Source organism: Oncorhynchus tshawytscha, linkage group LG19 (assembly GCF_018296145.1).
Source record: "Oncorhynchus tshawytscha isolate Ot180627B linkage group LG19, Otsh_v2.0, whole genome shotgun sequence".
Lineage (NCBI taxonomy): Eukaryota > Metazoa > Chordata > Actinopteri > Salmoniformes > Salmonidae > Oncorhynchus > Oncorhynchus tshawytscha.
In genome coordinates, this window is record NC_056447.1 from 45,682,778 (window position 1) to 45,696,905 (window position 14,128).

A 14,128-nucleotide genomic window follows, 5' to 3' on the forward strand; every position below is an offset into this window, starting at 1 on the left:
ACAGTAGTAGTAGTAGTAATGGATTCTACAGTAGGAGTCGTCGTAGTGGTGCTACAGTAGTAGTAGTAGTAATGGATTCTACAGTAGGAGTCGTCGTAGTGGTGCTACAGTAGTAGTAGTAGTAGTAATGGGTTCTACAGTAGGAGTCATCGTGGTGGTGCTACAGTAGTAGTAGTAGTAGTAATGGATTCTACAGTAGGAGTCGTCGTCATAGTGGTGCTACAGTAGTAGTAGTAGTACAGTTGAAGTCAGAAGTTTACATACACTTGGAGTCATTAAAACTCGTTTTTCAACCACTCCACAAATTTGTTGTTAACAAACTATAGTTTTGGCAATTCATTTAGGACATCTACCTTGTGCATGACAGGTAATTTTTCCAAAAATTGTTTACAGACAAAGATTACTTCACTTATAATTCACTGTATCACAATTCCAGTGGGTCAGAAGTTTACATACACTAAGTTGAATGTGCTTTTAAACAACTGAAATTGCAACCAATCACGACCAGTTGTGATACAGCCAACCTAAGAAATACATTTGATGATAGAATTCTCCCCCTACCCTCCTTCAAGGCAAGTCTATTGTCCAGCTACCTGCTAATAGCCATAATGGTGCTGTACAACGTGACCATATGTGTTTGAAGGAGTATTTTCTAGTAAGCAACAAGTTGTTTACATTCATTAAACAACTTTGTTCCAATATTTCTGTATTCAGTGATATTTCTTCCCATAGTAATTCGTTATGACTAAATAAACAAACATCGGCATTTTGAAAGAGTATTTGTATCATTATTTTATTAACGAAAGCATAAAGATGCCATGATTAGTTACATTGTTTTAGTTTGAACATGCAGACTGGCATTAAGAACAGCGGGAACGTTTCCCTAGTCAGCTCCATTATTAGTGCAATGCCCCTTAAAGTGTTGCTCTGTCCTACCCAGTGTGACAAAGTGGGGGTCCACCCCCTCCCTCCTCTTCCCTTCCCCATGGGCTAGGTCCGTCTTCTGTGCGTGGCTCTGCGGCCCATCCCGTGCCCCCTGCCCTCGTGCCTTGAACGCTTTCAGTGGATAAAGCTGGAGAACTGCAAGGCAATCCCATTGTGTGCCACTCAGGAGCCATGAACAATATGACCAATGTATATTGTCCTGCTAATTACAGGGTTAATAATATATCTGTGAGAATATCCAACAAGCTTTTATATCATTCTAAATTAATAATAATATAATAACAATAATAATCGCTTTGTTTAAAAAATAACAATATTTTGGAGATGATTTAGTTGTAAAATTGTCACGCCCTGGTCTAAGTATTTTGTGTTTTTCTTCATGTATTGGGTCAGGCCAGGGTGTGGCATGGGGTTTTTGTATTGTGGTGTGTTTTGTCTTGGGGTTTTGGTGTGTATGTATTGGGATTGTAGCTAGTGGGGTTATCTAGCAAAGTCTATGGCTGTCTGGAGTGGTTCTCAATCAGAGGCAGGTGTTTATCGTTGTCTCTGATTGGGAACCATATTTAGGCAGCCATATTCTTTGAGTTTGTCGTGGGTGATTGTCCTTAGTGTCCTCTGCGTTAGTTTGCACCAGTTTAGGCTGTTTCGGTTTTCACATTACGTTTATTGTTTTTGTAAGGTTCGTGTTTGTTTATTTTTAAATAAACATGGATTGCAATAGCCACGCTCCATTTTGGTCTGACTCTCCTTCACACCTAGAAAACCGCAACAAAAATAACGTAAAATGAGCAAGAAAAAGTCCATTCTTGAACATGGTGTGACACATTGTTACTAATTTGTAAATAAAGCTAATTTGTTTTTTTTAGAATGATTTATTTCTGTTTTTAGAGGGAGAGAAACCTCATGGGTCTCCTAGTCAAGGCCGGCACGGGTATTGGACCAGCATCTGTCTTAGACTGTTGCACCACTCAGGTACTGTACAGCATGCCCAGTTGGGAGTGGCCTACAGTAAGACCAAAATAAAATGATTAAAAACCTTAGTGTAACAACAGTTTTAGTAAGTAATATTGAAGTCGTACACAATTATCATTTTCTATTTAGGTTTATGTCGCCCATTCATTGTCAGAGACACAGTAGGACCCAAAAGCATAATCAGTGCTTTAACTGTCCTTGCGCTGGTCTGGAGAAATTAAGTGGTGACGCAGGGTACCGTACTAAACCACAAATTATCTCTAAATCCCACAGCATAATCGCAAAACCCTGCCTCCCCCTTGCCTCCTTCAACTAGGCTGCTGTGGCCAGAGGTCGTAAATTCCTGAGAAGACCTCCTCATGGACACACAGTATACAGAGAGAATTAGATTTTCATGGAGCACAGAGGAATTTCTTCCACCTCACAGAACTCGAGGTACGAACAAATTTCATGTTCCGGAGAGTATAAAAGATCGGTGAAGAATCCAGCTACGAACTGGTCCGTTTGTCACAACTTGGGGAAGCTCATGGGAGACGGTGCGGCCACATTACCATAACGCTGTTTATATAATAGCCTCAGATATGAGGTTTACATCTAATTGTTGTATAAGATGAATGAGTGAGTATGATACTGTTTGTATAATTGTGTAATATGACTTTGGACTGTTTAATGAAGAAAAATACAATTCCCTTTTGATTTGAACAAAATCAGAGGACCGCCCCTGAGCCCAGTTAGGGTCAGACATTCTGGGACAGCCCTCTTCGGCCCTTCCGAATAAAACCCCCACTCGGGTTTTCGATCAGCAGACCGAGCTTACCTCAATTACGAGATGGCTAAAGGTTTCAGACCATGTTTTTCTCCATTAGGAGGGCAAAGGTTGTAGACCATTGCTGAATATTTTAACCATACCACGTAGTTAAACTCTTAGACTATCGATACCGACAGAATAAGAACAAGTCTTTGATATTAATTACTAGTCTGCAACTAGGAATTCGGTATCATTGAACGCGAAGAACGACAACCGCCGAAACATCCATTCTATAACGAATGTCACTCTGAACAATCCCCTCTAACCACAACCCGAGGGAGAGAGATGGACGATTCTACAAAAGAAATGAACTTTTCACCAGTGATCAAGGCGACAGACTGAGCGTAAATATATATATTGATTGCAATTGTTCCCGAATGAGTGAGCGTTCATGTGCAAAGGATTAGCATTTCAATTGTTATAATTATCACTCTGTAGTGACTTCTTAGTCGACCCCCACTTCCCCTTTTGTCTAACAAGCCGCCATGCCAGTTCAGCCCACTAGGGCACATTCTCCTATCATTTCATGTAACCACATTTACCTTGTTTGTTTGTTTGTTTATGCATTTCTGTGAATTACTTAGTAATGAATAAATGATTTAAGACAATTGATGTGAATTACTTTAAGACAATTGATGTATGGACTCATAGTGAAGACTGGGTTCGTGCAGATAACCAACAATTTACGACATTTGGAATGAGACTAACGTGAGGTAAAGTAAATAATTCATTAGTTCGAAGACTAATTGATCAGATAAAATATCTAAAAAGTTATTTTAGGAAATGATAACTTTAATCTGAATATTTTTCCTTGGTGCCCTGACTTCCTAGTAATTACAGTTACATGATTAATCAGTCTAATCGCGTAAAAACTAATTACAGAGAATCTTTGATAAAAACTATAAGTCTTCAGTTAATGATAGTAAAGACACGACACAGTGTTACGTATGTAGCTCCATTGTTGTGTCTTACTTTGGGAACGTGTGGGTTGAACTCCACAGCTCTGTGTATGGCTTCTACAGCATTCATCTCTGCTGTACTCAACCCTCGCCTTGACGCTGCCTCTGGAGAGAACCTGTATGGGGAACACGGGACACCAGTGTGTGTGTGTGTGTGTGTGTACGAATGTGGGTCATTGAGTGTATGTGAAAATGTAGTGTGTGTGTACCTGCAGTCATAGGGGCTACTATGCTAAGATAAATGGAATCCTCTCAGTCTTATACGCAGAACTAGGATATCTAGGAGGTGTTTTAAAATGCCCTAACCCATTTCAAAACAGAATCACTCAATATCATTCTCTCTGTCACACGAATATCCCCAGGCTAACTTCTAAATACTACTTCAGGTATGTGAACCACTTGGTGCCATTGTAACAGTAGTAAAAGGATACTCACTTGTCTGATACCGCCCTGGCTTTGAGCAAGGCTGCTGTGTAGCATATTGTTGCTGATTTGGGTAAACTAATATCTGTGGGGAGACAAAGCACATATCAACAGTGTTTTTTTCCTCCACTTAACTAGAAGACATTTACACTAGACAGGGAAGGAATAGGGCCCCTAAGGGTTTTTACTGAAGGTATTGGAGGGTTTACAGGATTTCACTAGAATACAGTGTCATTTTACTTTAAGTCATATGGTAATGGTTGGATGTAGACTTTATTTTCTAATGATTTGTATTTTATGACTTTTGTTATGTAATGTCTGTCATTCAAACTCCAGAAATCTCCAGAAATAAAATCACAGTGACACTGTTAGCACTGCAGAGGTGTCTCTTGAATGTCTGGTCATGGACCAATGAGCAACAGTTAACGTTGAACTTTTTTCACTTTAAGAGGTGTGTGTGTCTTACCGTCGTACTTGGCTAGTACCGCCTGTACGTCTGCGTAGTTCTGCAGCTCTAGCAGCGACTCCAGCAGGTTCTCATGGATATTGAACATACTGAGGAGAGGGAACTCCTTCATTAACTGGAAAACATACAACTGTTGTTACATGTAATACCAGACAGGCAGTGAAACAACAGACTTTAGTAACCCTGCCCAGTCCCACACAGCCTCAAACCTAGCCTGGTGCCAGACCTATTTGCTCTGTCTTGCAAAATTGTCATGGCAATAAGAGATGACGCGACAGCAGCAGATCTGGGACCAGGCTACCTCCAACCACTTCCCCAGACCTCTATGTTCTGAGGCTGCAGAACATACTGTACATTTCCATTTCAGTCATATAGCAGACACTCTTAACCAGAGCGACATGCAGAACAAATTAAGGTGCCTTGCTCAAGGGCACAGACAGATTCTTTACAAAGTCGGCTCGAGGATTCAAACCAGCGACCTTTCAGTTACTGGCCCAATGCTCTTAACTGCTAGGCTACCTGCCGCCACTGTCGTTTCTTTACATGTTTTTGTTACATTTATCATACAAATGTATAGTGATTGAAAACATTGGCATGTAAAAAATTTGGCAAATCCTAACTTTTACCAAAGTCACATTTTCACCTAGTCCCCCCCTCTCCGTAGTTCCCCCCGACATCAATGCTGATCTAACAGACAATTCAAGTTCAGTGGGAACTACAGTAGGATTGGGGATTGGTCCGTAACCTCCTGGTGGCTTGGTGTATAATGTACTTACATCTCTCAACATTTTGACAGCTTCTCTGGTTCGGCCCAGCTTTCTAGAGCACATAGCAAGTCTCCTCTTAATGTAAACCAGAACATTGGTGTCCCTTCCTGAGAGAAACACCGCAGCAAAGTTATTTCAGCTGGTATAACACACATGGACACACACACACACATCCGAGCACACACACTAATAGATTTATTTGCGTATATATGTAAGTGTTTGAGAGTGTGCGTCTGTGTTTCCAGGTGCATGCGTAAACTTTTCGACTGTGTGTGTAGGTTCAACTGTGTGTATGTTTGACTGTCTGTGTCTGTCTGTCTGTGTGTGTGTGTGGGTCCAACTGTATGTTTGGCTGTGTTTGTAGGTTCAACTGTGTGTATGTTTGACTGTATGTTTGGCTGTGTTCGTTTGTACTCTACTCACTGTGCTGTGCCTCGTACTGTGCACCATGGTGTTGAAGCTGTTGGCTACGTCTGTAGCAGCCCTCTCCTGTCTTCAAGGCCTGTTTGAAGAGCTTCTCTGCCTCCACGATGGTGGTGGCCTCCTCCTCTGCCAGCAGGATGGACGCTGTTGCACAGCTAACAGGACAAGACAGACCAGTTGGAAAAGAGTGAAAATAATTTTTGGGGAAGACAACACAGGAGAGGAAGAACACATAGAGTGTATATACAAAAGTATGTGGACACCCCTTCAAATGAGTGGATTCGGATGAATAAAATCGAGCACACAGCCATGCAATCTCCATATGTTGTTGGACAGGATGCCACCTTTCCAACAAGTCAGGTCGTCAAGTCAGCTGCTCCGGTAAACTGTAAGTGCTGTTATTTTGAAGTGGAAACGTCTAGGAGCAACAACGGCTCAGTTGTAAAGTGGTAAGCTTGTTGAATGCCAAGTTGTTTTTTTAACATTTTTTAAAATGTAACCATTATTTAACTAGGCATGTCTGTTAAGAACAAATTCTTATTTACAATGACGGTCTAGGAACAGTGGGTTAACTGCCTTGTTCAGGGGCAGAACGACAGATTTTACCTCGTCAGCTCTGGGATTTGATCTTGCAACCTTTCAGTTACTGGCCCAACGCTCTAACCACTAGGCTACCTGCCGCCCCAAAGTGATGGCTGGAGTGGTGTAAAGCCGCCGCCATTGGACTCTGGAGCAGTGGAAACGTGTTCTCTGGAGTGATGAATCACGCTTCACCCTCTGGCAGTCCAAAGGATGAATCTGGGTTTGGTGGAGTAGGTTGCCTGCCTAACTGCATAGTGCCAACTTTACAGTTGGATGAGGAATAATGGTTCGGGCTAGGCCCCTTAGTTCCAGTGACGGGAAATCTTAACGCTACAGCATACAATAACATTCTAGTGGAGTCTCTGCTTCCAACTGTGTGGCAATAGTTTGGGGAAGGGCCATTTCCTGTTTCAGCATGACAATGCCCCCGTGCAAAAACCGAGGCCCATGCAGACATGGTTTGTCGAGATCGGTGTGGAACAACTTGACTGGCCTGCACAGAGCCCTGACCTCAACCCCATCGAACACCCTTGGGATGAATTGGAAAGCCGACTGCGAGCCAGGCCTCACTAATGCTCTTGTGGCTGAATGAAAGCAAGTCCCTGCAGTAATGTTCCAATATCTAGTGGAAAGCCTTCCCAGAAGAGTGGAGGCTGTTATAGCAACAAAGGGGGGACCAACTCCATATTAATGCCCATGACTTTGTTTGACGAGCAGGTGTCCACATACTTTTGGTCATGTAGTGTAGCTGGAGGGAGAAACAGGGGAAGACCCCTAAAAAAAGTATCCTGAAAGGCTGTGAAAATGTTATGTGTGTGACTTTATAGTCAGGCTGTATATACAACAGTATACAGGTGGGGTTGATACAACCTCAATTGAGGAAGAGTTGAAGAGACCTCATTGACGATTCCTCAGAAAAATAATAGGTTATTTTCAAGTAATGCATGAGTGAACTGAGGCCAACCATGTTCCACAGAATCTGTGTAGGTGAAAGAAGGAACTACTCACTCCTCTAGTTCCAGGGATTCGTGTGCAGCAGAGATTCGTGCCTGTGGGTTCCTCTCTCTCCACGCTTTCTGCATTACTAAAAACACACACGTACATTAGTAAGTGTTATTGAGGTCAGAGAGGTACGATACTACCTGTGAACATGAATCACACCTCCCTGGAGATGGGGTGAGTGACAGGGTGTGGTGTGTGTCTCTCTGGGTGCGTGTGTGTGTGTCTCTGGGTGCGTCTCTGGGTGCTAGTGTGTGTGTGTCTCTTGGCGCTGTGTGTTTGTGTGTGTCTCTGGGTGCTGTGTGTCTGGGTGCTGTGTCTGTGTGTGTCTGGGTGCTGTGTGTGTGCGTCTCTGGGTGCTGTGTGTGCGCGTCTCGGTGCTGTGTGTGTCTCTCTGGGTGCTGTGTGTGTGTGTGTGTCTCTCTGGGTGTGTGTCTGGGTGCTGTGTGTGTGTGTCTCTGGGTGCTGTGTGTGTGTGTGTGTCTCTGGGTGCTGTGTGTGTGTGTGTGTGTGTCTCTCTGGGTGTTGTGTGTGGGTGTGCGTCTCTGGGAGATGTGTGCGTGTGTGTGTCTCTGGGTTGATGTGGGTGTGTGTGTCTCTGGGTGCTGTGTGTGTGTGTGTGTGTGTGTGTGTGTGTGTGTGTGTGTGTGTGTGTGTGTGTGTCTCTCTGGGTGCTGTGTGTGTGTGTGTGTCTGGGTGCTGTGTGTGTGCGTGTGTGTCTGGGTGTTTCTCTAGGTGCTATGTGTGTGTGTCTGGGTGCTGTGTGTCTCTGGGTGATGTGTGTGTCTCTGTGTGTGTCTCTGGGTGACGTATGTGTGGTTCGGTGCTCTGTGTGTGTCTCTGGGTGATGTGTGTGTGTCTCTGGGTGCTGTGTGTGTGTGTCTCTGGGTGTTGTGGGTGTGTGTGTGTGTCTCTGGGTTGATGTGGGTGTGTGTGTCTCTGGGTGCTGTGTGTGTGTCTGTGTGTGTCTCTGGTTGCTGTGTGTGTGTGTGTGTGTGTGTGTGTCTGGGTGTTTCTCTAGGTGCTATGTGTGTGTGTCTGGGTGCTGTGTGTCTCTGGGTGATGTGTGTGTGTCTCTGGGCGATGTCTCTGGGCGATGTGTGTGTCTCTGGGCGATGTGTGCGTCTCTGGGCGATGTGTGCATGTTCCTTACTGGCGTCAGCTGGCCGGAGGTGGTCAGAGTCGCATGTGAAAAAGGTCTGGTGGTCTTGTGCCGAGAGATTCATATCGTAATACGTGAGTGGCTCTCGGCCCGTCACCCACGTATACCTGGTAGACACACACACACACACGGTCAAAATAATGTTCATGGTCCTACTAAAGGTCTGGGGGGAGTGAGAGAGGTGGAGAGATCTAGAATGAAAGAGAGAGGTGGAGAGATCTAGAATGAAAGAGAGGTGGAGAGATCTAGAATGAAAGAGAGAGGTGGAGAGATCTAGAAAGAAAGAGAGAGGTGGAGAGATCTAGAAAGAAAGAGAGAGGTGGAGAGATCTAGAAAGAAAGAGAGAGGTGGAGAGATCTAGAAAGAAAGAGAGAGGTGGAGAGATCTAGAAAGAAAGAGAGAGGTGGAGAGATCTAGAAAGAAAGAGAGAGGTGGAGAGATCTAGAAAGAAAGAGAGAGGTGGAGAGATCTAGAAAGAAAGAGAGGTGGAGAGATCTAGAAAGAAAGAGAGGTGGAAAGATCTAGAATGAAAGAGAGATCTAGAATGAAAGAGAGGTGGAGAGATCTAGAATGAAAGAGAGGTGGAGAGATCTAGAATGAAAGAGAGGTGGAGAGAGAGAAAAGCAATAGAGAAAAGGGGAGGGCTGCACTAGGCAGCACTGATCTAATAACATGGGCTCCTGGTGAGACAGGGCTTCTCTCAGCCTGTTGACACCATGTCAGACCCAGCCATTACTACCAACTCTCTCGAGGTGAGAGAGCGAGAGCGAGCAGACATAGCAGAGCAGAGAAACAGAGAGAGGGAAGGAGGGAAGAACAGGACAGAGTATGGAAAAGAGTGAAGAACACAGAGGAGATGTGGAGAGAAACAGGGGTACTTGAGGAAGGGATCATGTGACTCACCGGTTATATTCCGCCCCTCGAAATAAATTCAGTGGATTTCGCCATACTTTACATTCTGAGGGAACAAGAGGAGAAAGACAGTGTTCGGGATGGTTTGTAGGCAGATCCGACAAAGTAGACTCTTAAATGTACTCCTGAGCAAGTTAGGGATCAAGTGTACATCATGAAATTCCTACACTAAATTACACTACAGTAAGGCAACTTCATAGCTTCTGTAATCTTCAGGTCAGTACTACCAGACTGCATCCCAAATCCACAGGTCTTCATCACTAGCCAGTCCATCTTAAAATCCCCCTCCTTTCCCCAGACATGGGGATTACAACAGCAAATCATTCTAAAGCAATTTCACCAATCATGCAGTGTTGATTCAACACAGCTCAGATAATCCCATTTCACTCAACGAAAACAACACAACACACAACACACAGGATATGTCAGTGATGTTGGAGCGAACGATAAGGCAATAAGGTACTAAATGCTCTATTTGTCTGAAGTAGGCCTAAATGCTCTAATGTGTAGGCAGATTCTCTATCTGTTATCTCTATTAATGAGCTGGGCTGTCTTTTCTTCTACCAACAAGGCAACAATAAACATGTTGTCCCCCACAAATGATGCAGCGCCACCCCTTGGGATATCAGATGTGACTAAGAAATTTAAGTTAATTACTATAGTTTCCGCCTTGGGCCAATCAGTGTCATTATGCAAATGCTGGATCTCTATGGCAAGACGCATCATTCACCCAAGTTCCCTCAAAATCGTCCCAGTGCTGTCTGAGATATCGCGTGGGACTGATGTACGGACGGAGACAGATCCACAGTCCCCTCCCCGACATCATCTTGGGGGACAACAATATACTCCATCTGGCTTTAGTAAACCACAGGGTCTCAGGCCACTTCACTGAGGAGCTGGGTCACTAACAGTAAACACTCTGGTGAACGCTCACTGAAGGCTTTACCTAGTTTGTAAATGCTCCATCTAGTTAACACTCTATACCTAGTGCATGCTCTATATATGTAGTGAATGCTCTACCCATATAGTAAATCTCTGAGTCTTACCAGACACATTCTGTCGGTTGGAGTCTGCGTCTCCGTTACTGCTGTTGGAGTTGATTGGGGAGCTGTTGTCCACGCCGCCCAGCAGAGGGCGCAGGTGGCTCACTGACACCTGCTCGATGAAGGAAGTACCGTACTTCCTGAAGTACCACCACTCAAATATCTGACAGGAGACCAACACCAGGCAGTTGATTCAGGGAGGATTCAGTAGGGTCAGGGCCATAGAGAAACAATATGTGACTGTATAATTGGAATGACTGATCTATTCCAAAAACGGTCTTTAGGGCCGTGTCGAATTAGTTGAATGTCCTTTGGGTTACATCACTCATAACACTGATAGGTTTGATAGGACTGTCTTCGACTTAAAGGGTCTTTGATTTTTGGTATTATGCCACTAAGTGCAATGTAACACAGGCTAGCACAGGATTTCTCATTTCTGAAGAGGCCTAATGCTCTTAAAATATGAAAGTAAAACCATCTGCACAAAAATGTGCACACTTTCTTACATGTTCCCTTTTAGCATTGCCCAATCAAGACAGGGCCCAATACGCAACTCTATTTCAACACTGGCTGACACACATACAAAATCCTTGACTGTTTGTATGTGGAAAGTCATCCACAACTGGTATTGCCTTGTCTACATTACTTCTAGTCCTGGTGATACAGTAATGCCCTATTACCTAACCGTCTTAGTCTCAACTGACTGTAATTAATATAACAAGAATCCATCTGTATTTTAACACATCACAGTCCAGGCACATATAATCTCATCTCTACTGTAATTATTCATAGGACACAATGAAGGCTTAAGAGCCCTATGAGACTCATCGTCGTTACCAGGCAACTAAACAAACTGGCCAACCCACAGAGAGGAATGAGGTTCGCTAGTTAAAGCTACCGTAGCTCTCTTATTTTTTAGTTCTCATTTTCTTTGGAAGAAAGACCCTTGTAGCACAGTTCACTCTCACCATACAACAGACACACGAGGCTCAACTTGGTGGTCCTGTGTGGCTCAGTGGGTAAGACCAGTGTTGGGGGATCAATTCCCACTGGCATCACACAATACTTAAGTGTAGTGTAGGCTATGCACTCCCTGTACTGCAAATATCTTGCTTTGGATACAAATCTTCTGCTAAATGGCATAGATCATCATATACTAAAATGTATGCACTCACTGGACTGTAAGCGGAGAGGAAGAGGCACAAGCAAGAGGGTTTACTCCACCCAAATTTTTTTGTATGGAGGTCAATGAGAGCGTGTTGAATTTGGCCAACAAAAATGTAATGGCGAAGTGCGGTATATTTGATTGAATAGAATTTCTGTAATTGTTAGGTTGTTATGAAAGCACTTATATAAAAGTGGACACGTGGCATTTTGGCAACGACGAGTCGACGATTTTATATCGCAGTTGTGCCCGTTGTTGACATGTACATCTGCCCTCTCATTGGCTAGAATGGTCCCACCTGATCTCGCCTCCTCCCACCTGCCTTCCATCTTTGAGGACATGCATTTACATTGTTAGAGCGGTCACTCAAATATCTTATCAATATAATAGAATCATTTGATCTGAGTCGCTTTGGATAAATGTGCTAAATGTCATAATATGAATATAATATCATCAACTTACCAGTATGAGTCCTGATATCAAGGAGGATGTCCCTGTCAGAGCCACGTAGAATTTGGGGGTCAGGGTGTTCAGAAACATGCTTACTGTAGAGGAGACAGAAACACACAGCATTGTTAGTGTTACACACACCACCATGGCATTAGAAACAATAGAGCTACAATGATTACCCCCAGTGGCATCAACCACATTAGCCCATATTACAGGAATTCAAAGGCTTTTATACACAATTCTAATGTTTCTCCAAGAACAATCAAAGTCCTGCAACACGGAACAGCGGATATCAGAACAGTGGTTTGAGTTGGTTAAAGTTCGTGTGTCACTCCACAATGATACAAATTATAGATTATTTACAAACCACATTGTGGACCACTCAAAATGAGTTTTGAGACACTAAAAACCATCATAGTCAAACATGGTACAGGCATATTTTATAATCAATTATATAATCTAAACCAGTGGTTCCCAACAAGGGGTACGAGGACCCCTGGGGGTACTTGGCCTATCCACAGGCGGTACTTGAGAACTCATTAAACCTCAGGCATACTGGTTAAATGCACACGAGGGGGTACTTCAGGGGACCTCCGGGCAGAGTAAAATTCAGTTGTTGGTACCGGAAAAGGTTGGGAACCACTGATCTATACACAAGTATGCATAAACAATGTATAGATAATCGTCTGAATCAACCGCACACCCAAAGCTGATTTATGAAGGAGGCAAAAGGCAAAATGGAGAAACAGGAAAAAGTCTCTACACACTTCCAGTGAGAGGCAAATGTATTTTACTATAGTGGAGCTTTCTGTCAGTGGACTTTTAGTCAGCTCTGATGAAGGTCGCCTGACCAAAAGCTCAGTTATATACAAAAATTATAAGCATCTTTCCTGGTTCTGCATAAACATTAGGTACTTAAAGAAACATCTGTGTGTTGCGCCGTCACAATGCTTACTCCTACAGATCCGGTCAAATAAAATAGTTATTTGTCACGTGCCGAATACAACAGGTATAGTCAATTCACCTTACCGTGAAATGCTTACTTACAAGCCCTTAACCAACAATGTAATTCAAGAAATAGAGTTAAGAAAATATTTGCTAAATAAACGAAAGTAATTTTTAAAATAAAATAACGAGGGGGGGAGTTTAATGTAAATAGTCCAGGTGGCCATTTGATTAATTGTTCAGCAGATTTATAGCTTGGGGATAGAAGCTGTTCAGGAGCTTTATGGACCTAGACTTGGTGCTCTGGTACTGCTTGTCGTGTGGTAGCAAAGAGAACAGTCAGTCTATGACTGGGTAGCTGGAGTCTTGGAAAAGTTTTGGGCCTTCCTCTGACACTGCCTAGTATATAGGTCCTGGATGGCAGGAATCTTGGCCCCAGTGATGTACTGGGCCGTACACACTACCCTCTGTAGTGCCTTACGGTCAGATGCCGAGCAGTTGCCATATCAGGTGGGGATGCAACCGGTCAGGATGCTCTCGATGATCCAGCTGTAGAACTTTGAGGATCTGGGGACCCATGTCAAATATTTTCAGTCTCCTGAGGCAGAAAAGGTGTTGTGCCCTCTTCACAATGGTCTTAGTGTGTTTGGACCATGATAGTTTGTTGGTGATGTGGACACCAAGGAACTTGAAGCTCTCAACCTGCTCCACTACAGCCCCATCGATGTAAATAGGGGCGTGATCGGCCCTCCTTTTCCTGTAATCCACGATCAGCTCCTTTGTCTTGATCATGTTGAGGGAGATGTTGTTGGTCTCTGCCAGGTCTCTGACCTCCTCCCTATAGGCTGTCTCATCGTTGTTGGTAATCAGGCTGTTGGTGACCACTTATGTCGTCAGCAAACTTAATGATGGTGTTGGAGTCGTGGTCAGCCATGCAGTCGTGGGTGAACAGGGAGTACAGGAGGGAACTAAGCACGCACCCCTAAGGGGCCCCCATGTTGAGGATCATCGTGGCAGATGTGTTGTTGCCTAGCCTTACCACCAGGGGCAGTCCGTCAGGAAGTCCAATATCCAGTTGCAGAGGGTTGAGTGCCATCCTGGTAATCT

The 14,128-nt window shown here is 43.9% G+C and overlaps 1 protein-coding gene across 7 annotated transcripts in view; it reads right to left on the reverse strand.

Annotated features, from left to right (window-relative positions):
- Window positions 1-14,128, reverse strand: part of LOC112218848 (suppressor of tumorigenicity 7 protein homolog) — a 72,873-nt gene that overhangs the window by 9,014 nt on the left and 49,731 nt on the right. For all 7 annotated transcript variants that reach the window (XM_042301752.1, XM_024380062.2, XM_042301753.1 and 4 more), the window contains 10 exons: window positions 12,089-12,171; window positions 10,465-10,624; window positions 9,410-9,464; window positions 8,498-8,613; window positions 7,354-7,429; window positions 5,764-5,918; window positions 5,350-5,447; window positions 4,574-4,688; window positions 4,120-4,192; window positions 3,698-3,800 (listed from right to left, as the gene is read on the reverse strand). In XM_042301752.1, the coding sequence (XP_042157686.1) occupies window positions 3,698-3,800; window positions 4,120-4,192; window positions 4,574-4,688; window positions 5,350-5,447; window positions 5,764-5,918; window positions 7,354-7,429; window positions 8,498-8,613; window positions 9,410-9,464; window positions 10,465-10,624; window positions 12,089-12,171 (1,034 nt within the window). The remainder of the gene's footprint in view (window positions 1-3,697; window positions 3,801-4,119; window positions 4,193-4,573; window positions 4,689-5,349; window positions 5,448-5,763; window positions 5,919-7,353; window positions 7,430-8,497; window positions 8,614-9,409; window positions 9,465-10,464; window positions 10,625-12,088; window positions 12,172-14,128) is intronic.